This window comes from Hippocampus comes, unplaced genomic scaffold, assembly GCF_001891065.2.
Source record: "Hippocampus comes isolate QL1 unplaced genomic scaffold, H_comes_QL1_v1.1 scaffold43, whole genome shotgun sequence".
Classification (NCBI taxonomy): Eukaryota; Metazoa; Chordata; class Actinopteri; order Syngnathiformes; family Syngnathidae; genus Hippocampus; species Hippocampus comes.
Window position 1 is genome coordinate 978455 of NW_017805276.1, and position 21224 is coordinate 999678.

The following is a 21224-nucleotide window of genomic DNA, read 5'->3' on the forward strand; positions in this document are numbered from 1 at the left end:
GGCCCTTCCCCACCATACCCACGCGCTGCGATGCAACGGCAGGCTGCTCGCATGTGGGAACACTGGAGAAAAAGTGACTTTAATAACTTAGTGGAAATATGACCCTGCCAGCCAAGATCCTCTCAACTGGTGAGTTGCCAAACTGTCTACTTTCAATTTTAGGCTTTGAGAGGCGAGAGCAGCTGAAATTCACAGATAAATGATGTTGGGGGGGTTAATATGATGCACTGCCACGGTAATAACGCGGCATAGCCACAATATAATCTACCGCTCGCTTTTTGACAGGACTTATTAAAAGCTCATCCCATGAAAGAAAACAAGCACGCAGGCAGCGACTCCGATCGCAGAAAATCCATCGCGATTTCTTTTACTGCAGAGTAGTGAAATGGTGTAAGCAGGCCACATTTGTGAAGACAGGCCCTCAGAGCATGCCGCTTTTTTTTTTCCCCCTCCCGAGTTCTTACTTTGAAAGACAAGCGTATTCATGTTCTGTAGTCCATGTGCTTTTAACCCAGTTCTCCCCCCCCACTCACCGTTTCACTTTGGGAAATCACGTGTACATTTTTCAGAAAGGCGTGGAAAGAAACTACGCTTGGTTGGCTCGCCTTGGAGATCCTGAGCAGCATATTGTAGGGCCATCTCGACAGAGCTGGGTGTCGCTTTCTGCCAGGAAAATAAATGAAAACGGGGAAAAGAAGTCATAATAGAAAATATTTTCTTGGAAGCAGTGCCAAAGTTGTATCTCACGATTTTAAATACATTTGTTTTTTTCTTAATCTTACCAGTTTGTGTCACTGCCTCATAAATTTAATTTCTACGTTCTATCAAACGATGCTGAGGTTGAATATTTCATTCTTTGTACAATGTTTAGCTTGAGTTTTGGCTCACCATTAACATATATTTTTGACGAATAACCACGAGCCTCTATTTAACCCTTTCATGCACCCTGTAACCTCATAACATGATAAACTGTCCACTGTTGTAACCGCTGTCCCTGAAAGGGTTAAACATAGCAAGAAGTAAATTTAGTGGGTCAATTCTTACTAATATACTCTATACTGTTATGTTACCCATCATTTTTAAGCAAAATACATTTATTTCATTTGTGTATGTTGAACCTTCTGACCCATTGCGTAATCCTTACGGCTTCAGCAAGCGTGAATTCAACATCCAGGCTTTCACATGAATGGATTGTTTTAAAATCACCATCAAGCATTCAACTCGAGGCTTAAGCAAGGTTTTCACCTCTGACACCGAAGCTCACAAATCAACTGGAATAACGCCAGTGGTGATCCTGTGAAAATGTTATTTGATGAATTACTACTGGCTTTAACCATTGTGTGGGGTAATGGTGACACAAAAAAATGTCATTGGTGGTAATTGATGTATTTTGTTAGCACTATTTTCCGACAATTATTTTGGAGCCATTTAAAGGCATCGAAGCAAATTAGTGACTTAAAACATGCACGATTGAATGATGATTTTTTTTTTTTAAATTTTGCTATAGTAGAGATTCACAATGAACCACAACACCATTGTGAGTGTGGAAGTCAACATTAGAAGTGGCTTATTACAAAACCCATTTCCATTTATAAACAAAAACTGAAGTAGCTGTGTTGATGAAGTTGTACAAAGACATTGATGCTGAGTGGAACAGAGGGTCAGGGTCATAGCCCCCCCCCCCCGTATCTGCAAGAGGCAAATATATCATTGTTTTGTAGATTGCTCCAGTCGAGCCTCTTTCGCTTGGGTTTATTCGATGTGTAAGGAGGAACGATGGTCATTTCAGTCTCTTCCGGGGGCCTCTGCAAGCGTTCCTCGTATCCATGTTTTTTTTTTTACATGTATGCCCCAAATCCTGCTTGCGCTGCTCGCAATTTCTAGCGTGACTTGACCCTAATACATTTTCCTGCTTTGCGCTTCGCCTTAGCAGCTGTATAAATGATTCAGAAAATAATTGTGGCGAAAGAGAAGCGAACGTTTCACTCAAGTAATGAGCATCGGCTCGCAAGTGGGTCTTTAGTTTTCACCCTGGAAGACTTTTCTTTCGAGTCACGTGACGGAAGGTTGCAAGGATGTGGACTGGAGGACTGTACCTTCTACTGAAATAGCAAAGTACCCCCACCCTCCACCCGCCCCAGCCCTCTCTCTTTTTTATACCTCTCCTGCCATCTGCCATCCCTGACCCTGTCATTCCATGGATAATGCATTTGACTGAACAGCGGCACAGTAGGTGAAGGCAGCACCCTCATGTTCTCATGTCACCCAGGTTACGTGTAAAGGAGACAGCGTGGTGGTGGGGAGGTGGGGCGTGTGGCACGTGGATGAAAAGGTATCCCGGAGGTCTTCTCTCCTTACCGTCATTGAATACCAGACGTAACACAGAAACACTCATGCGTTCCATGCGCGTAGACACATGCACACGCTGCCATCACAAAGACAGCCCAGCGACGACGGAGTGGGAGGAGGCAGAGAAGGAGGGCAGTGATAAAAAGGGAGAGAGAGAGAGAGAGAGGGAGGAAGGCTATGTGTGTATGTGTGTGTGTGTGTGTGGGGGCGGGGTGTGTGCGTGTGTGTGTGTGTGTAAGAGAGAGGGCGATTTGGAGAGGTAGAGCGGGTGGGGTTGGAAGGACCTGGATGGGGCCGAGGTATTCTCTCCCCGTGGATGCTCTTCATTGCTTTGGTCGTCCGTTCTCCCGTCCAGGCACACGGGCCCGCAGCAGCACTCAGCAGCCACGCAGCCGGGGATGAATCAGCCCCGACAAAGAGCCTTTTGAGATGGCAGTGTGCGCTCGTGCCTGGAGGGAGGAACGCATCAGGCTTTCCCAGGCAAGCGGCAGCCTGCAGTGCTCGCTGGCTTGAGAGCCAGTCTTCTCATGTCCTCGTGTGGGCGCGTGTGTGTGCGCGCTTGAGCGGTGTCACAAGCAGTGTATGCTCGCGTGTATGCGCTCACTCTCGCTTTCAACCCCTTCCTGGAGGAGAGTGGCTCCCCCCTCATCACTGGACAGCAAAGGTAAGAGGTTTTTTTTTTTTGTTCCGTCTCCTGTTAACAATGATGTATTCCTCCAGCTCCGTTCCCTTTGCTGATAGTGGGATAAATGGTTGGAAAGGAAAAGAAGCTTGATGGCATTGATGGATGCTAGTGTACGGCGTGGTGGGAGGAGAAGGCTGTGAGAATGCAGAGTCGCCAGGACATGTTGATGGGGAAGGGGGGGGGGGCTGCGAGATGGTTCTCATCTATGACGGTCTGCATCTTCTTCACTGTCTCCTCCGAGAAGATATCACGTCGACCCCGCGCTTTCTGCTCTCTCCACTGTCAACCTCAGAAAAGGGTTCCGCGTTCTCTGAGTCTTTAAAGGTCACGCTTTTTGATATGCGTCGCTCTTGACAAATATTGGACGTACGGTCCCATTGCGTAGCGATCGTGTGCGAATGATCAGCGCATGAGGAATCTAGAGATGCACTATTTGGGTCAAGATATTCATATGGCATCCACAGGAACTGAGAATGTAAGAAGAAAAAAAAAATTGAGTTCACCCTCCCACTCTGTTGGGAGGACTTGTCTGGACGAGGATTTGTTTTTTTCAGATGAAGTCACACATTGGATGAGAGGACCTTACTCAAAACAGTCTGTTCGAGTCTGTCCCACAAGATGTCGATGGGGTTTAGTTCAAGCCTCTCACTGTGCTACACTAAATGCATCTCTGTGCATTATGCTTTGGATTGGAAACTCTTCCACTGGTAAAATGAGGGGTCATAGTTAGGCAGAAGTTCTCTTCCGAACCTTGCTTGATGAGATGAGATGAGATGAGATTTCTCTCTCTCTCTCTCTCTCTCTCTCTCTCTCTCTCTCTCTCTCTCTCTCTCTCTCTCTCTCTCTCTCTCTCTCACCAAAATATGGGAGGTGATGTTTGCATGTGGATTTGACACAAAAACACGAAATATCTATCAATGTATCCATTTCCTATTTCACCTCAAAAGGTGCAAGGGTTGAGCTGGAGCCTATCCCATGCTGACTTTGACCGCGTGGTGGAGTGTAAATTGGGCACATACATACAGTACAAACCCTTCATAGTGACACCCATGGACCATCTAGAATCGTCAATGCATGTTTTTGGAGCGGCAACATAAAGCCACACAAGCATGGGGGGCGGGAACATTCAAATTCCACGCAGGAGCCACGATTTTTGTATTTTTTTTTTTTTAAAAGAGCGTGTAGATTTTAGCTTCGACGTTTTCTTGTCACCATTGCCCATCTTGCAACTTCTTTGCGGCCAGAAAAACATGCTGGTATGCCAATGAATGCATATTCATTGATTTTGAAATAGACAAACATTGACAGGTGCTTTTCTCTTTTACTGGAGACGATACGGCAGCTGCATCATCATTTTCCCGAAAACACACATTGCAAATACAAAACGGATGCAACCCGTGCACCCAGAGGGCACATACAGGAAATATTTGAGGCCTCGCACATGCGGGATGACGGAACATACGCGTAGGTGACATTGTTGTGTGCCCCCCTCGCCCGCTTGCTCTCATGAACGCTTTCGTTATTGTTACATCATTCGTCAGCCCTCGGAGGGAAACGTGTGCATTAGCAGCTTAGCGTAACCGGCAGCCACGAGACATCAAGCACTCAAGGATTAAAAATGGCAGTCCAAATTAGGACAGCGTGCCATGAGTCTCCCGACTGGGTTGAAAAGGCGCCCGTGCTGGGTTACTATGACTTGGTGCGGATACTGTAAAAAAAAATGTGAACTAGCTGAGAATATTGAATTAAAGCTTTCATGAGCGCATGCAGGCTTCTGCATCAATACATTAGATTCAAGAGAGCAAATCGGTACTGGTACCATTTGGTACATTGGGTTGCGTCAAATTGCCCCGTATGCACCTGAGAGCAAAATGGATGATTCATGAAATATAATCTGCATTTTCCTAAACGGTGCAAACCGTATAAACACGAAATAATTTTCTGAACGCGCATGGACAGTCGCATTCCGTGGTGAACAAGTATTTGTGGCCTTTAACAAACAAACTTTTTTGCATTTTCTGCTTCCACCCGTCCAGTGTTAAGCCTTTTTGACCCATTGAGGCCACCATTGCAACAACACCACATCGTGTTTGTTTGATTTTATCCTAGTACGTCACTCAACGGGGATGTTATTCGTCTGTATGGCGTCCTTTCGCCACCTCGGGTCTCTGAAAACGCTCCGTTTACATCATCACTGTTTACCACAATGGATAGACCAGATTAAGTGCACATTAATGTCTGGACTTCACGCTGCAGGGCAGAATGAATCAGCCCGTTTTGTCTATTTTGTCATCAAGCATAATTGGGGCGATATGTCCGGTGACAGAATGATGCATGAAGCCACTTGATGCAATTGTCCTCAAATCCCCTTCTCAGTAAAGGCTCGCTTGCTCGGGGATACAAACTGCTCAACATGACGGAAAAAGAGGGTTACATCTTGCGCACGTTGGAGGACTGTGTCGTGTAATTTAATGAGATAGAAAAGCGTGGCATGTGGGTGATTTGTAAAGACACAGACTGCTCCATTCTTTCAACATGTTGAATCCTTCTCCTCTATGTCCGCTCCCTCCATCCAGCTCCTCTGTGCTTGCTCATCCCTTCTCCTCCTTCAGCTGTCACTACATCTGAGTGTCCACATTCTTCTTCTTTTCCTCTCGTTTTATCATTGCTACTGTTCTTTTTCCCCTCCTGTCAATACCGACACAGCACATGAAGTCCTAATTCTGCCTCTCAGCATACATTTTGGACAAGTGCTTCTAATTTTATGAGAAGAATTTGGGGCTTGCACTTTTTGGTCTTTTCTTAATCAGATCGTATACAGTGGTACCTCTACTTACGAAATTACTGGAATTGGTTCTGGAAGAAATTTCTTAACTAGAACATTTTGTAAGTCGAGACGCGTTTTCCATGTAAATGCCCTAATTCGTTCCACCCCCCCACCCCCCAATCCAGAGTTCCATTTTAGCCAATGGGATGCCAGGAAAATGCTAAGTAATAGCCATTAGCAGAGCAGCTATAAGTATGTTGCGTTGAGGAAACTCGGAGCTGTGAGTAGCAGCCCATTCTGTATTTTAATTTCGTATCTTGAAATTTCTTTCGTAACAAAAGGCAATATTTTCCTGTTGAGGCATTTCGTAACTTGAACATTTCGTATGAAGAGACGTTCGTAAGTAGAGGTACCACTGGATGTCATTTCTCATGTTTTCATTTTTCAACTATTTGTCCAATGCCAAATGCGCCATGGGTTCGGAGTCACGTTGCACTGCTGTGACTCATGTGACATTAAAAAAAAAAACAAGTGTGAAGTGAAAGATTAGATGGCTATAACCGACTTCGTTTAAAATGATCTGTCTTGACAATTTATTACAACCATTTGCGTCCTTTCTGAACAACAGTTCCTTTCAGTACTTCAGATTCTATAAACTGTATATTGAACATAGTCCATAAATGTCACTTCACACGCCCTTGGGTGTGCGCAATATTGTGCCCCTGTCTTAGAATTAAGTTTTATCACGAGTACACATTCGTCATGGGATACGGAGACAATCTGCTTAAATCTGCAGATGAATCTTTTCTTTTTTTTTTGTCAGGAATTTCATGCGAATCCAAAGTTTTTATTGACATCCTTTTGTAAAACACAGCGAGGCCTTCAACCGCACTTGCACAATGTGATGACTTCTCAGAGGCAGCAGCTTGCGTGCCGTTCCCAAAGATTCCTCATATTTTAAGCACTTTGTTGTGCATGACGTATCAGCGCCACTTGGATGAAATATGCATGTGTTATTCCGTGTCATTGAATGCAGCGTGTTACATCACTTGCCGGCTTCTATTGACAATCCCTCCCGTGTCTACAGAGGTGACTTCAAAGATAAAACGGCAAGCGTCAACTTCAATAATAAACGGCGCCATTGGACTGTCCGGTCACGTCCAGTGTTTGCGTTGCTCTCAGATGCTATCAGCGTGAGTGGGTCTTTGTGTGTCTTTTGGTGGTGATGACCCCCCCCAACCCCCCACATGCTCCCCCCCACACCCAATCACCCTCTGCTTTCCCCTCATGAAGGAGAGTCTCATTACACTCAAAGGGCAAAAACGTTCATCATAGATGAAGTTGATCTTGGAGCAATTTTTAACTTGCCGCAGCACTGCATAGTCTGAAAAAAAACAAACAAACAAACAAAAAAAAAAGAGTAGAACGTGATGCTTTCCATCCCACGGCGACATTTTCTGATTCATTATATCTGGATTATCTTTAGACTGTACGTGCATTGACAAGCACAAAAAAAAAAGAGGATTACCTCATCTCCACCAGTTCCCACCCTCACCACACTAGTTGACACGAATCGCGCGCAAAATAAACACCGCTGCTGCAGAGGGTCCTAAATTAGATAAGATAAGATATCCTTTATTTGTCCCACACTGGGGAAATTTACAGTCTACAGCAGCAAAATTGTGGGTAGAAAGAAGAAAGAAAGATCGGTGAAGGACTGCACGTGCGCCATACTAATCCTGCTGCACCATCACCTGCATGCACGCTCACCGCATTCATGCAACCGCGTCCAACCAAAACGAGAGAGACAGAAATCAGGGCAAATAGTAAGTGAGGGGAAAAAAAAAATCATTGGCCACAGCTCGAAGCGCCAACGTCGGGAAAATCCAATCGCTCTCTGATCTCCCCATCCCCTCCCATGCATCCAACTACTGCTTGGGGTGGTGATTTTGAACATGACAGGATGGAAAACAGGCCTTCTCCTGTTGTGGTTGTGTTGTACGGAGGAAACATACGGATTGCGCGACCATCCAGCAGAGGGGTAGGCTGATGACTGGACCTTCATTTCCACTTTCTTGTTTATTTGTACAGTTATGCGGTTGAACATTTTACAATTTGCATGCTTCATTTTCAGTTTGTTCTCTTCCACTCAGGCTACTCAACAGCCCCCCCCCCCCCACTTAACCACGCATGTTATTCTTCTGCAGCTGCACTGATGGAAATACCCAATGAAGCACAATTCCAGCATGACCTCATCCGCCCAGGCAGTAGCTGTCTGAGTTTTGCCTCAGCACTTTGATAGATCCAAGATAAGCCACTGAGGCAGAAGGTCAAGTCCCAACAGTTTTGGGGCGGCGACGTGGCCGGGAAGCATAAGTTTGCATTGCGCATATCGACCGCTCAAAATAAACAGTTGGTTGTTATCAAGACTCCATAAGCTTGCCGCATTCAACTGGGTCAATGTTAGGCCAGTGAGATGTACAGTAGGTTGAAGCTTGTAAATCGATAATTGGCAGCAACTTTTTAAATATTTTTTCCTCCATGGCCACGAATCAACAAAGTGTATACGTGTACAGTGTGTGTGTGTGTGTGTGTGTGTGTGTGTGTGTGTGTGTGTGTGTGTGTGTGTGTGTGTGTGTTTCTCCTTGCTTGGAATATCATAGCGGTTCATTTATATTCCCTTTCGGGAGAGGACTGTGGTCTGGAATGAATAATGAATACAAGGATGTGTTTCATACTTTTATGTCAAGTGGTAAAGTACTCGACAATGCAGTTGTCCCTATTTGTGTTGCTATCATCCGGCTATTGCTGACATAGTGGGATTGTAACCGTTTGCATTTCACCCATGAGTAAATATTGATCGATCTGCTTGTAAAAGGATACATGGGCATTATCTGTCAATATTGGCTCAGGCAGTGTCAACATCTGCATGTTGAGCAGCTATTCAAGCAGATACGGTTCTAGCATAACTGTAAAGGCGATGGCAATCTTGTGTTTTGTCGCTTCTTTTCTCAGGGCGGTGGTCAAAAGGCTCTCTAGAAAAACAGAAAAGTAGATCTCATAAATGCGCTCTTACGGTGGGACAATTTGGAATTGGACCAAAAGTGGACAAAAAAAAAAAAATCTCACTTCTAATTGCTGCCAAGCATGAGTTCACGTAAGATTTCGGCATGCACTGTGAGGCCACTTTTTGCTTTTTATTTGGCTTTTTGGAGTGCATTCTTGTGACTGCATGGAAAAAAACACATACTTTAAAATATCATCCCTTTTACACGTTTGACTTATTCGGCAACCAGTCCCATTATAATATGATATGCGCCATCATATCATTTTACACCACTGCTTTACGACGTCCTTGACAGTGTGGAATATTTGGAGTCTTTCTTCATTTCTATTGTTACCGCTGGCGGTTATCAAGAAATGGCGCAGCGGAGCAATTGCATTGATGTGACAACTACGTTTGAGCGTAGCACGGAATTCTTACACAGGTCAACCAATCTGAGCGATATTATCTTCCAGTACTTGTATGATAGAAAAGAACAGAACACTGAAAAAAAAGAACAAAAGCTAACACGTGTTTTATGATTGCAACAGCATAATGTGTTTGTGAGAAGCCAAAATCGAAATCCCGATTACATTTTGATGACTCGACCGGTTCTTTGCATTTAAAAGTGGTTGTAAAATGTGATTAGAATACTTGAGCATGATGTATTTTGTGCTCAAGTACAGTTTATCCTCAATTTACCTGGCACAAATAGAATTATAATTTAGGTTGGAAATGTTGGTCAGTATTTCTAATAGTGTTTAAGTGATGAAGTGATTCAGAGAAGCCGTTGCTGGCTCAACTGCTCCCCACCGCCATTTACCATCAAGGTCTAACTTGGCTCCAATTCCCACGCCAGAACCTCTTGACAGCCTTCGCACCATAATGTCCCTGTCATCGTCCTTCGCCGCACCACACTGTGTACATCGGAAGAGCAAACACCCATACAGTACACTTATGCATCACTTAGCATATTAGCCTCGTGACTAAATCATCCTCGGAGGGTGACACTTCCCTTCACGCTGAGCGTCCCAACCCCCAACCAGCCCCTCATCCTGCTATAATCCCCCCCCCACAAGCAGGCCCGAGTTGATATGACCAGTGAGTCATGTTTTACCCCGCTGCGGCGGGCAGGGTGAGCGCTGAGCGGCGTCACAACGGGCGCCGTTGAAGCCGATTAAAAGCATGCTGGTCCGAGGGCGGAGGTGGCGAGAGGTGAGGCGGCCCGACGTGATTGCCTGCCGAGCACCGAGTGGAGGACGACAGCAAAACTCATTTCCTCAACTGCCACTCCTCTCAAAGTGCATGACGGGAGATTGGATCTTGAGCCCGGGTGCCTGGTTGGCCTTTGACAGGGCGCTCTCCATTCCCCATGAGATGAAATAGTTGAAAACTGAAATAATGATAAGATGAAATAAAAAGGGACTACGGTACACAGGAAGCCCAAGGTTACGTGCTCACCAAACACAGGGTTGTGTATTCAAGGATTAAATGCAATCGTGGACACATGCGGCATTAATCAGGGCTGAATATTAAAGGGCTATAATGGGTTTATGAAGGATATCCTGCCATAGAATGTTTGTGTGAGTGTGAGTGTGTGTGTCTTGTCTGCGTTTCGTTTCAATGCTAATGCACTGAAAGCCTGCGGGCGCATGCCAGCCCAGCGACACGCTCATCAGCAAAAGGGCACAGAGAATGAATAAGCCTTAATTGACCACACATCCTTCATTACACATCTGCTTCCGAATGCATCCATTCTCCTTGGAGCCTCTCTTTGAACGAAAACAGCCGCAACATTGTCGCAAAGTTGGAGAAGTCAGTGCGGCCGATGACGCAGTAGACACTCGTGCTTACACTTACATGTCATAATTAGAGTTATTTGAACCCTTTCAGGGACAGCGGTTACTACAGTGGACAAGCTTACCATCTTATCAGCTTGCAGGTTATCATTACTGGTGCGTGAAAGGGTTAATATAGTTTTGGGTGAATGAGTGACTTCATTATTTCTGCCAAGGAAGTCAGGTTTGTATATGTATTCATTTGCTTGCATGCTCTTTCCCATCTGCGTGTTTCGACGAATCAACCCGAACCATTTATGTATTTATTTTCATGTAAGTGTCCTCTGCAGATGTTTCCATACATTTTCAAGTGAGAATCCAGGTGCTGATTAGTCATACCTCGATTTAGGGGTGAGCTAATTTAACAGTCGCTCAGCTGATTTATTTTTTGTTTGTTTTTTTGCTTTGATCTGTGAGCAGAAATTTGAGATATGAGCGCTCGGTGGTGGCAATTGACTCATCTCCTTTTGCAACAAGCAGCACTTGGGCGCATAGTGAAATATTCTGCAAAAAAGAAGCTGAAAGTCCACGTGCAATGTGCCATAGAATGTTTGTGTGAGTGTGAGTGTGTGTGTCTTGTCTGCGTTTCGTTTCAATGCTAATGCACTGAAAGCCTGCGGGCGCATGCCAGCCCAGCGACACGCTCATCAGCAAAAGGGCACAGAGAATGAATAAGCCTTAATTGACCACACATCCTTCATTACACATCTGCTTCCGAATGCATCCATTCTCCTTGGAGCCTCTCTTTGAACGAAAACAGCCGCAACATTGTCGCAAAGTTGGAGAAGTCAGTGCGGCCGATGACGCAGTAGACACTCGTGCTTACACTTACATGTCATAATTAGAGTTATTTGAACCCTTTCAGGGACAGCGGTTACTACAGTGGACAAGCTTACCATCTTATCAGCTTGCAGGTTATCATTACTGGTGCGTGAAAGGGTTAATATAGTTTTGGGTGAATGAGTGACTTCATTATTTCTGCCAAGGAAGTCAGGTTTGTATATGTATTCATTTGCTTGCATGCTCTTTCCCATCTGCGTGTTTCGACGAATCAACCCGAACCATTTATGTATTTATTTTCATGTAAGTGTCCTCTGCAGATGTTTCCATACATTTTCAAGTGAGAATCCAGGTGCTGATTAGTCATACCTCGATTTAGGGGTGAGCTAATTTAACAGTCGCTCAGCTGATTTATTTTTTGTTTGTTTTTTTGCTTTGATCTGTGAGCAGAAATTTGAGATATGAGCGCTCGGTGGTGGCAATTGACTCATCTCCTTTTGCAACAAGCAGCACTTGGGCGCATAGTGAAATATTCTGCAAAAAAGAAGCTGAAAGTCCACGTGCAATGCAAAACTCCATAGATGGGCTAACGAGTGATATTGATGTGGTGTTATAACGCTGCAAGCAACGGTGCTGTTCATCTTAACGTTCGATTTAATTATGTTATCAATGTATGCTTTTGCGAAGTACAATACTGGGGCTTGCGCTAGAGTGCTACTTTCTGATTTCAAATGCGTGACAAAATGTTTTGTAGGTGTTTTGGTTGGATGAATGCAATTTCCATTCATTTTGGTGGAAAAAAAGACAATTTGAAATATGAATGTTTTGAGTTATGAGCATGCCACTAGACAAATCAAACTCATAACTCAAGCCTTGGCCATAATAATAATAATAATATAATATAAAATAATATAAAAATAGTAATAATAGTAATAATAATGATAATAATAATAATATTATATATTATTATATATTAAAATAAATAATATATATTTTTTAAAAAAGCCCATTTCAACTGCTGTTTTTGAATATATCGTAAGTAGAATGTCAATGTCATAGGATAGATGAAAAAAAAAGGCCATTTATGAAAATGGACAATCAAACATGGAGCGCCTTCCTGTTACGTGAAGCATGACAAACGTGCTGTTGACACAAGTCACTTTATTGCTCGTGACTCCAAATAAATTCATATATCTGCACCTTTATCTAAACTCTCACCAATAAAAACAGATGAATTCTTGGCCTATGTGCACCAATTCTATAAAGTTCAATGGAAATGAAATCAGTTTGGTATTTCTTGCCCCCACGAGTCACACTGACCACTGTAAATAAAGGAATTCAAACAACATGGCTGTTATGCCTCATCACGATACGAGCAAAATGTTTGCAGCAATCTTCGAGGGAAAATCCCACGTAACGTGTTCAGACACTTAAATTGTTGCCGCATTTGATCAAATAAAGCTAGGATATATTTAGTTCGTCATGTAGCTTTACCTTTAAGATCCTGCTGTATATGGAAGTGATTCACTCACTGATTTCACAAGTCACAAATGAAAACGTGTCTCTACAGGGATTTTTTTTAACACCAGCAAGCTGCCTCCCTTGTGGACGTGAGGATGTTTCGAAAGAAGAAAAAGAAGAGGCCCGAGATATCTGCGCCCAAGAATTTTGAACACCGTGTCCACACCTCATTCGATGCCAAGCGAGGCTGCTTTGTTGGCCTGCCCACTCAATGGCAAAGCCTGATAGAGAACCTGCGCAGGCCCAGGCCCATGGTGGACCCTTCCAGGATTACCGAAGTGGAGCTGAGGCCCAAGAAGGTACGCACCCCCCCTTCCACTCTGTCCTTGTCTTGAAATTGTGACTCATTCAACGACTGGCTTTGTGTCACAATCATTTGCAAACATTTAATCCTGAACCGTATGTCACTCCTCCTGCTTTCAGTATTGATATTGTGCAAGTGTTGCTGAGTGCTACCGCGAGTTACGGCTGTCTCCGAAAATGATGATAAAATGGAAGCCCTGCTCCCTTACCGATGTTTTTGCTCCCTTGTCTGTCGGGCTAATGACCCTGCTGTGTACAGTGACTGTAAAATGTTGAACCTTGAAAAGGCCAACACAATTCATTGCTCCATATAGGCAATTCATAACAGTTGATGTGTCACCTAGCAGGTGTAAAGCAGCGGTCATTAAAAAAAACAAAAAAAGTCATGGAAAGGCCAGCGTAGAAACAACTCCTTTCCTTACCAGAGCATTTAGTGGATGACAAACAAAAAGTACTTTTTTTTTTTTGTAATTGGCACTTTACATAATGAGAGTCATGCCAAATTAAGGCTCATTAACAGCTAGCAAACCTTCTGATGCGAAAAAGTGAAAATGCAGGGGCATGTCTAGGGTGGTATACAGTTTGTAACAGGGCCCGGTGATTTCTTTGTATTTTAGAAACACCTTGCCATCATGAAAATTAAAAAAAAAAAAAAAAAAAAGGAGGGTTGGAAATGTTCCCCTCTTTTGAAACTGGACAGCCAATGAATTAAGTGATCATCTTGCATTCTTGATCGTCACTTCAAGTGTAAAAAGACACGAAGCACTGGAAAAATCAACAAAACACCCAAACTCATCTTTGCTTCTAAGTGTCAACGCAGCTTTGTCCGCTTATTTCACTGAACTTCTTCTTTTGCCACAATCTTCTTTCTCTTCACTCTTTGTGAAGTCCTCTCGATCTTTTGGACAAAGTTTCACAAAAACAACAAAAGAGCAAAACATGCAAAGCTTGCATGAGGTACGCCGGATGAGGAAGTTAGCTGTAGCCGTTATTGCCCCCTTCTGGACGGAGATGTCGGAGGTGTTTCTTGGCATCTGCTGGAGCCATCCACGCATCTTGGGATTTCCTGCTCACCAATCCACCGATCATTATTTCATGTATTTTCTTTCTTTCCTTGGTATTTCTCTGGGTTTTGTTGTCCCAGATGTTGCCATCGTCCAGGATTGCTACATGGGGCACGGCTGCTATTTTCTGACGTTGATCCGCCACCGCGATATCAAGCTGGTTGGCTCTCACCATTTTGTCAGTCTGTATCTTGAAGTCTCACGCGCTCTTGGTCTGGTTGGTCTCAACTACCCACGGCGGTGTCTGCCATCTTGATTCGGGGACCTGCAGTCCATATTCGGTACAGATGTCCCAGTACTTTATCCTGCTACCTGGTTATGCCGGTCCATGTATCCCTCACCTGCCAGAATTACACCCTGCACGGTCCCGGGGGCTTTTTTTGCACGTGTGCTGCCATAATTATTGCTTTTGTGCTGTGCTTCTGTTTCTATTGTATTCCGCCTCTCTTCTGAAATGTAATTCCTGGCAAGGTGATGAGCTCATCTTTCTCGGAGGTGCTAGGTAAATTGTCATTCGATCTCCCTCCCACGTGATTTGCACAGTCTGATCCACAAAAGAGGCTTTTGCCTGGCATGAACTGAGCATGACTCTACCCTCAACGTGACTAATCAGATACCACAAGCTTAGGGTTAGCGTTGCGATGGCAAAATATTTTACGCTCGTCTCATTCCTTGTCGAGGCAAGCTTGGGTCCTTTGCCTCAACATGCCTTTTGCTCGCCGAATAACATCAAAGTCCTCTTCCTGTGTAATGTAATGTGCACCATTTGCTCACCCGCTATCTTTTTAAGAGCATTGTCAAAAAAACCACGAAGGGATTTACAAAGTATTCTTGACAATGATGTCCTTGACAGATTCCGGAATCTAAATTTAACTTGGCTTTGAACAGTGATTATGTAACCCTGATTATTCTTTTCAGTATCAAACCATACTCGACTCGAATGTCTTTTTCTATTTCAGACCATTGTGCGTGGGAGCATGATCGGTCATGGAGACTACATCACAGCCATGATCAACGACATGAGCCGGCTGTCTGTGACCAGCTCCAATTCTTTACGGAAGAGCAGCCCCTCAGCCAGGAAGAGGGCCCAGTCTTTGGGAAGGCTGGGAGAGGTGAACGAGGGAGATCCCTACCAATACGAAGGCTTGATTCAAGATGACGAAGATGAAGAGGACGCTGCTCAGGATCATTGGAGGGACAAAGCGAGAACCATCCACAGTGAGTCCAACACTCCCTACTTAGGCATGAAGAAGAGCATCACTTTGCAGCCCAATGGGATTTTACCAAAAGCCACATCCACCTATGAGGTTGGCGGCGGTTCGCTGGAGGGACCGTCTCAAGCACGCCAGAACCAGAACATTCCAATGCCGAGTCATGGGAATTACACGGGGGGTGATGCGGGCAGCCCTCAGGAAAGAGTCTTATGGAAGAGAGACTTTCAGCTACCCAGAGGAATGCCACCGAATCAAATACCAGTTGCATGTTTTTATAGCCCGGCTATGAGTCTGCAGCAGCAGCAAGATCAGAGTGTCATCCCAACAGAGCTCCGGCCCAGTGTACCGATGTACATGCATCCCCAGAACAGCCCGGGGAGGCCTTTCTCCTCCTATGACCTGAAAGTAAGCCTGACATTGCAGTACTTGATTTAAACCATATTACACATGATTTACAAACCTCTCGACATAGTACAGGAGAACCTACGATGCCCAACATCTGCCTCACGGTTGAAAGGCCACGTTTAATTTTTTTTTTAAATTTTGCTCCCGTAAAACATACATTGATAGATTGATTGATTGAACTGATACGTGCATCGAAGACTGTAAATCAGGGATAATCAGGATCCAGATTATTTTATTTGGTGGAAGCACTCGACGAAATAAAATCGAGTTAATTACAGAAAAACATTTTTCAGTGCATGCACATAATTTAATGTTCTTCAGGGATCCTGTTCATACTTAGGTTGTGGAGCTTCCACTCAAACAACAGTGTTGTGTGCCGATTTGCTTTCCATTAAGTGGGTTTACAGTTCAATGGAAATACAGTTCGAGATGAAAGGTAGGTCAATAGTGAAAGATTATATGCTTGGCAAGATCCCTGGAGGGGTATTTGGCTTCATTGCAAATGTCCCAGCATGGTTCATATGGGGTAAATTCGATACAGAGTGACACAGAGGCACCCGATTCCCATTTAACATCACTCACTTTGTCTTCTCCTATGCAGACAGATTCAGCAGTGAGGTACCACTCTGGCTTCCTGCCCACCGGCACCAGCAGTCCTCTTGCGAGCGGCGTCAGACCTCAGCGGACTGTGCGATCCTCAGCGAGCTACACTTTAGGGCTGTCCCCCAATATGGGACTAAGGCCCAATGGACCAGACCCCTTTCTTAGGCACTCTGGATGCCCCAATCCTCCTTACCCCCGACAGGATAGCCCATCCCAACCTCGACCCTCCCCTACAGGCTCTCTTGCCACAAGTCCCCCCGGTACATGCTCACCCGCCTTCAGACCCCCTCACCCTTCGCCCCGACCACCGCCAGACCCACCAAAGGTGACCCATGAACAGTTCAAGGCCGCCCTGCAGATGGTGGTGGATAAAGGTGATCCAAGGTCTTACCTGGAGAACTTTGTGAAGATCGGGGAGGGTTCAACTGGAGTGGTGTGTATTGCCACGGAGAAGCACAGTGGTCGGCAAGTGGCGGTGAAGATGATGGACCTGCGTAGGCAGCAGAGGAGGGAGTTGCTCTTCAACGAGGTACCATGTACACACTCGCTAACGCATTGATTGGATTGGCTTCAAATGTTTTAGAATCAATCAAACAACCTTTAGATTATGAACTACTAAGTGCAGCATGATATTTTAGCATGATATTTTCCATCTCATTAAACACGTCACATTGAGACCCATCGGCCATTTGACATTCTAATATATTTTAAGGCAGGGGTCCCCAACATTTTTTTGCCCCACGGACCGGTTTAATGTCAGACAATATTTTCAGAGACCGGCCTTTAAGGTGTGACGAATAAATACAACAAAATCATATGATATGACTCGCATGAAAACTGTAGTATTTTTGAAACATAATAATAAACACGAATGATGACACGAGGACTGTCCTATATGGCCACAACACTGGTCACTATTGTAACGTACCTTCCTGTCCTATATGGCCACAACACTCTATGGTCACTATTGTAACGTGCCTTCAAAAGAAGATACACCGCAAATACAAAGTGCATGAAAAATACGACTCACCATCATCGCTTATTATGCAGAGCGGGCTTGGTGCGTGGGAATCTCCCGTTGTGATAAATCCGTCTTTTAAGTAGGACTCCTGATACTGTCTAGTAAATGTAGTCTTCTTTTCCTTGAAAGTCGTACACTCCTCTTCTATCTCTTGGTTGGGCCTTTTCCTCTTCCTAAAAAAACTTTCTAAAGACGTTTGTTTTTTTACTCAATCTGCTAGCTACTGGGTTTCATTTTAGCGTTAGCCTATCATGTGACCGAGAAGCGCGTCCTGATCTGCGTCAAGAATGACACACTGTAGACGGATGTAACAGAGAATCCGGTAATTTTTCAAAATAAAACATCTTTGAGATTCTGAAATAAATAAAACGGATATTATGTAAATTCCTTGTCCTTTCTGTGCGGCCCGGTACCGAATGACCCATGGACCTGTGATTAATTATCGTCAGTCGTTTTCTAGTTCAAAAAAATTATCACTGGGGATCAAGTCATTCAGCCCTATTAATTAGATTACGCTCTGGAGGAATATTTTGATCATTAAATATCTCCTTTTTTAAAATCTTTTGATTTAGACGGACAGTGCATTTTTTTTCTGATGTTGTTGGCAACGCCAGTACTGTACTACACTATTATCCATTGTGATCCAAAGGTGGTGATCATGAGAGACTATCAGCACAGAAATGTCGTGGAGATGTATAAATCGGCACTTGTGGAGGAAGAACTGTGGGTGATCATGGAGTATCTGCAAGGTGGAGCACTAACCAACATTGTGGCTGAAACCCGGTAGGATTTCATTTGGTTCTCAGCAAAATTGAGTATGTTAAATACATGCTCTACCACAAGGAGGCAGTGTGTCATCAACTAGCGGTTGCGCTTTGCTTTCGGCTCCACAAAGACACACGAAGGTTGTCATTCAAGTCTCCTTGCACAGCCTGCATGGAAACAAAACAATAAACCGGATTAGGAAATATGGAAAGTGACACATTAGTGAAATTTCATACACCCGAGATAAGATGACATCCTGGTTTGAAATCCTTAATTGTATTTTGTGCAGTATTTGTTCTTGGATGTTATTGTGTAACGGTATACGGTGTATTTAACACCAATAATGTTGCATTATTTGGCCAAAACTATGCATGCAGGAATAATACAGCAGTTCGTGTCCTGGCATGCCTTATCAATTCGCGATCCAAGTCACATTCTACAGTGGATGTTTGACTGAACGTTTGCGGTCGTTTTTTATTTAGCGTGGCAGTTGAGCGAAACCTTTGCTCTCATTCATTTTCTTTCTTTAATGCGCGGTGATTCATCATTTTCAACTTTTCGAGCTGTTAATTTGGTACTACTCATAACAGTTACGTGCCTGCCAAATGATAAAATGCTAATGTCTGCTCTCTCTCTCTCTCTCTCTCTCTCTCTTTCCGTTGTCCTCCTATCTTCCTCCCGCCTTCCACGAGGCTGAGTGAAGAGCAGATTGCCACAGTGTGTGAAGCCGTTCTGCAAGCCCTGGCCTACCTCCACTCGCAGGGAGTCATTCATAGAGACATCAAGAGTGACTCAATACTACTCACATTAGACGGAAGAGTATGCCATCTTATTGCTCTCTCGAATGTCATTTCGGTTTTTCTGAGTGTTCCCATTGTCCCCTCCTCTTTAGGTCAAACTATCAGACTTTGGCTTCTGTGCTCAGATCAGTAAGGACATCCCCAAGAGGAAGTCTCTGGTGGGGACTCCTTATTGGATGGCTCCAGAAGTCATTTCCAAATCGCCATATGGCACTGAGGTGAGGAGGCGCACCTCTCGTGCCAAAAGACATGGCTGTTGCATAGCCATCATTTACAAGATGTGCTCTGCGTGTGTGCGTGTGCGTGTGTATTGCACCAGGTGGATGTCTGGTCCATGGGTGTCATGGTGGTGGAGATGGTGGATGGAGAGCCACCGTACTTTAGTGAAACCCCCGTGGCAGCTATGAAGAGACTGAGAGATGAGCCAGCTCCGACCGTGCGAAATGTCAGCCAGGTATGTAGGTTTACATCCCTATGGAATTTGGTCTGCATCGATTTAACGATTCAATTCTTTATTGATTCTCTTATCGAGACTTTGAGGGGAGAAAAAAGGAGACGAAACAAGTAGACTATATCTCACCGCAATCACAGAAACCAAGAATGTGCTCTCCGTTGTCACCCTCTGATCTAGGTGTCCCCAGTTCTTAAGGACTTTCTGGACCGTATGTTGACTCGGGACCCCCTGGAGCGGGCCAGTGCCACAGACCTTCTGGAGCACCCCTTCCTGCTGCAGAGCGGCTCACCTCAGTGCCTGGTCCCCCTGGTGGAGCAGTACCGCAAGCGCATGTCCCGCTGCTGATGACCCGCCGGTGCTCCCGGGTTCCCAACCCCTTACTTAAGTCCAACCGTGTCTCTTGTGAGGACCAAAGCGCAGCGCTTCAATTCCTCGCCCAACCCAAACTAACGGGCCGCATCGACGCAGATCAAGACAGCATGTCGCCACGTGAGCGACAACGGCGAGGAAAGGCGAGTTGGGTTGCAAGACACCGCATGGTCTTTTGGGCATGTCAGAAGCACTTTAGGAGTGAGTTCAAGGCAGCATGCAATCACTCGTCTCTTTACTCAGTCACAACAATGAGTGGTTTCCTGTGACATTCTGTGGGCTTCAACACACACAAGATGGTGCATATCAAATCGATATTACACGTAACTATATGTCAGATGCTACTGCAAAAGATCAACTCTTTATATTTTTATAGCGGGCATCATTTACAGTGGAGTAATGCTGTAAGAGCTGTTTTGCAACCCGTTGGATCTTACCTCTGCACAGTCACACGGTTGTGCTCCGAGTGGGAGAAAATAATGACCGGAGACTCTTCGCATGGCCAAGCGGAGGCACACCTGGCCAGAAGTGAAAGCTTGAATATGTACCAAACGAGGACGTGAAAGGGCATCCTCTGTTATTAGCATAACAAGTGGTTAGATGAAAGCCATGCTGCTATTGTGGACTCACTGGAAAATCTCCTCTTTGACACACGTATTCTTTAGTTGCGACAGGTGTTTTGTGGGTTGTTTGTATGATATGAAGTTACAAATAGGTTTCCATTGCCAACTATGGACCTAAACATCCTGTACATAAAATACTGATAGGTCCTTATGACTGTTTATCGACCACGGCAAAATATATTCAAGTCATTCTACTTTCTTGACAGAAATGTGAGTGTATAGCGATGTGTGTGGATACCAGTGTGCGCACGCACGTGTGTTTTGCAAACACACGGATGTACGGGTGAGGGCTTCTCAGAGAACAAACAAGCCCATTTGTATTGTGATAGACTTGGAAACGCGACTTGTGTGTTGTTCCTCAAGATGTTTGATTTTTCTAGTAGAAGCACACACGCTTGGCATGTGATGCTGCGAGACGTCCACCTGCTGAGAAACATTTTGCACATAACACCGGTCTTTGACTCATGTATTTCTATGTGTGTGGACCATTGATGAAACAGAGAATTATGCTCGATTTTCTTTTTCGTACAAACCCAAATAAATGACGCGTATGGAAATATCAGTGATTCATCGCTCACTCACGCGACACGGTATGACGAGGTGGTTGAAAGGGCTGGTGT

At 44.6% G+C, this 21224-nt stretch overlaps 1 protein-coding gene across 1 annotated transcript; it reads left to right on the forward strand.

Annotated features, from left to right (window-relative positions):
• The first annotated feature begins 2538 nt into the window (after nt 1-2538).
• Nucleotides 2539-21166, forward strand: pak6 (p21 (RAC1) activated kinase 6). Its single transcript, XM_019870295.1, has 9 exons — nt 2539-3010; nt 13031-13282; nt 15310-15969; nt 16571-17101; nt 18243-18376; nt 19051-19177; nt 19251-19376; nt 19478-19612; nt 19790-21166. The coding sequence occupies exons 2-9, from the start codon at nt 13079-13081 to the stop codon at nt 19955-19957; spliced, it is 2085 nt and encodes a 694-aa protein (XP_019725854.1). The 5' UTR covers nt 2539-3010; nt 13031-13078; the 3' UTR covers nt 19958-21166.
• The last annotated feature ends 58 nt before the right edge of the window (nt 21167-21224 follow it).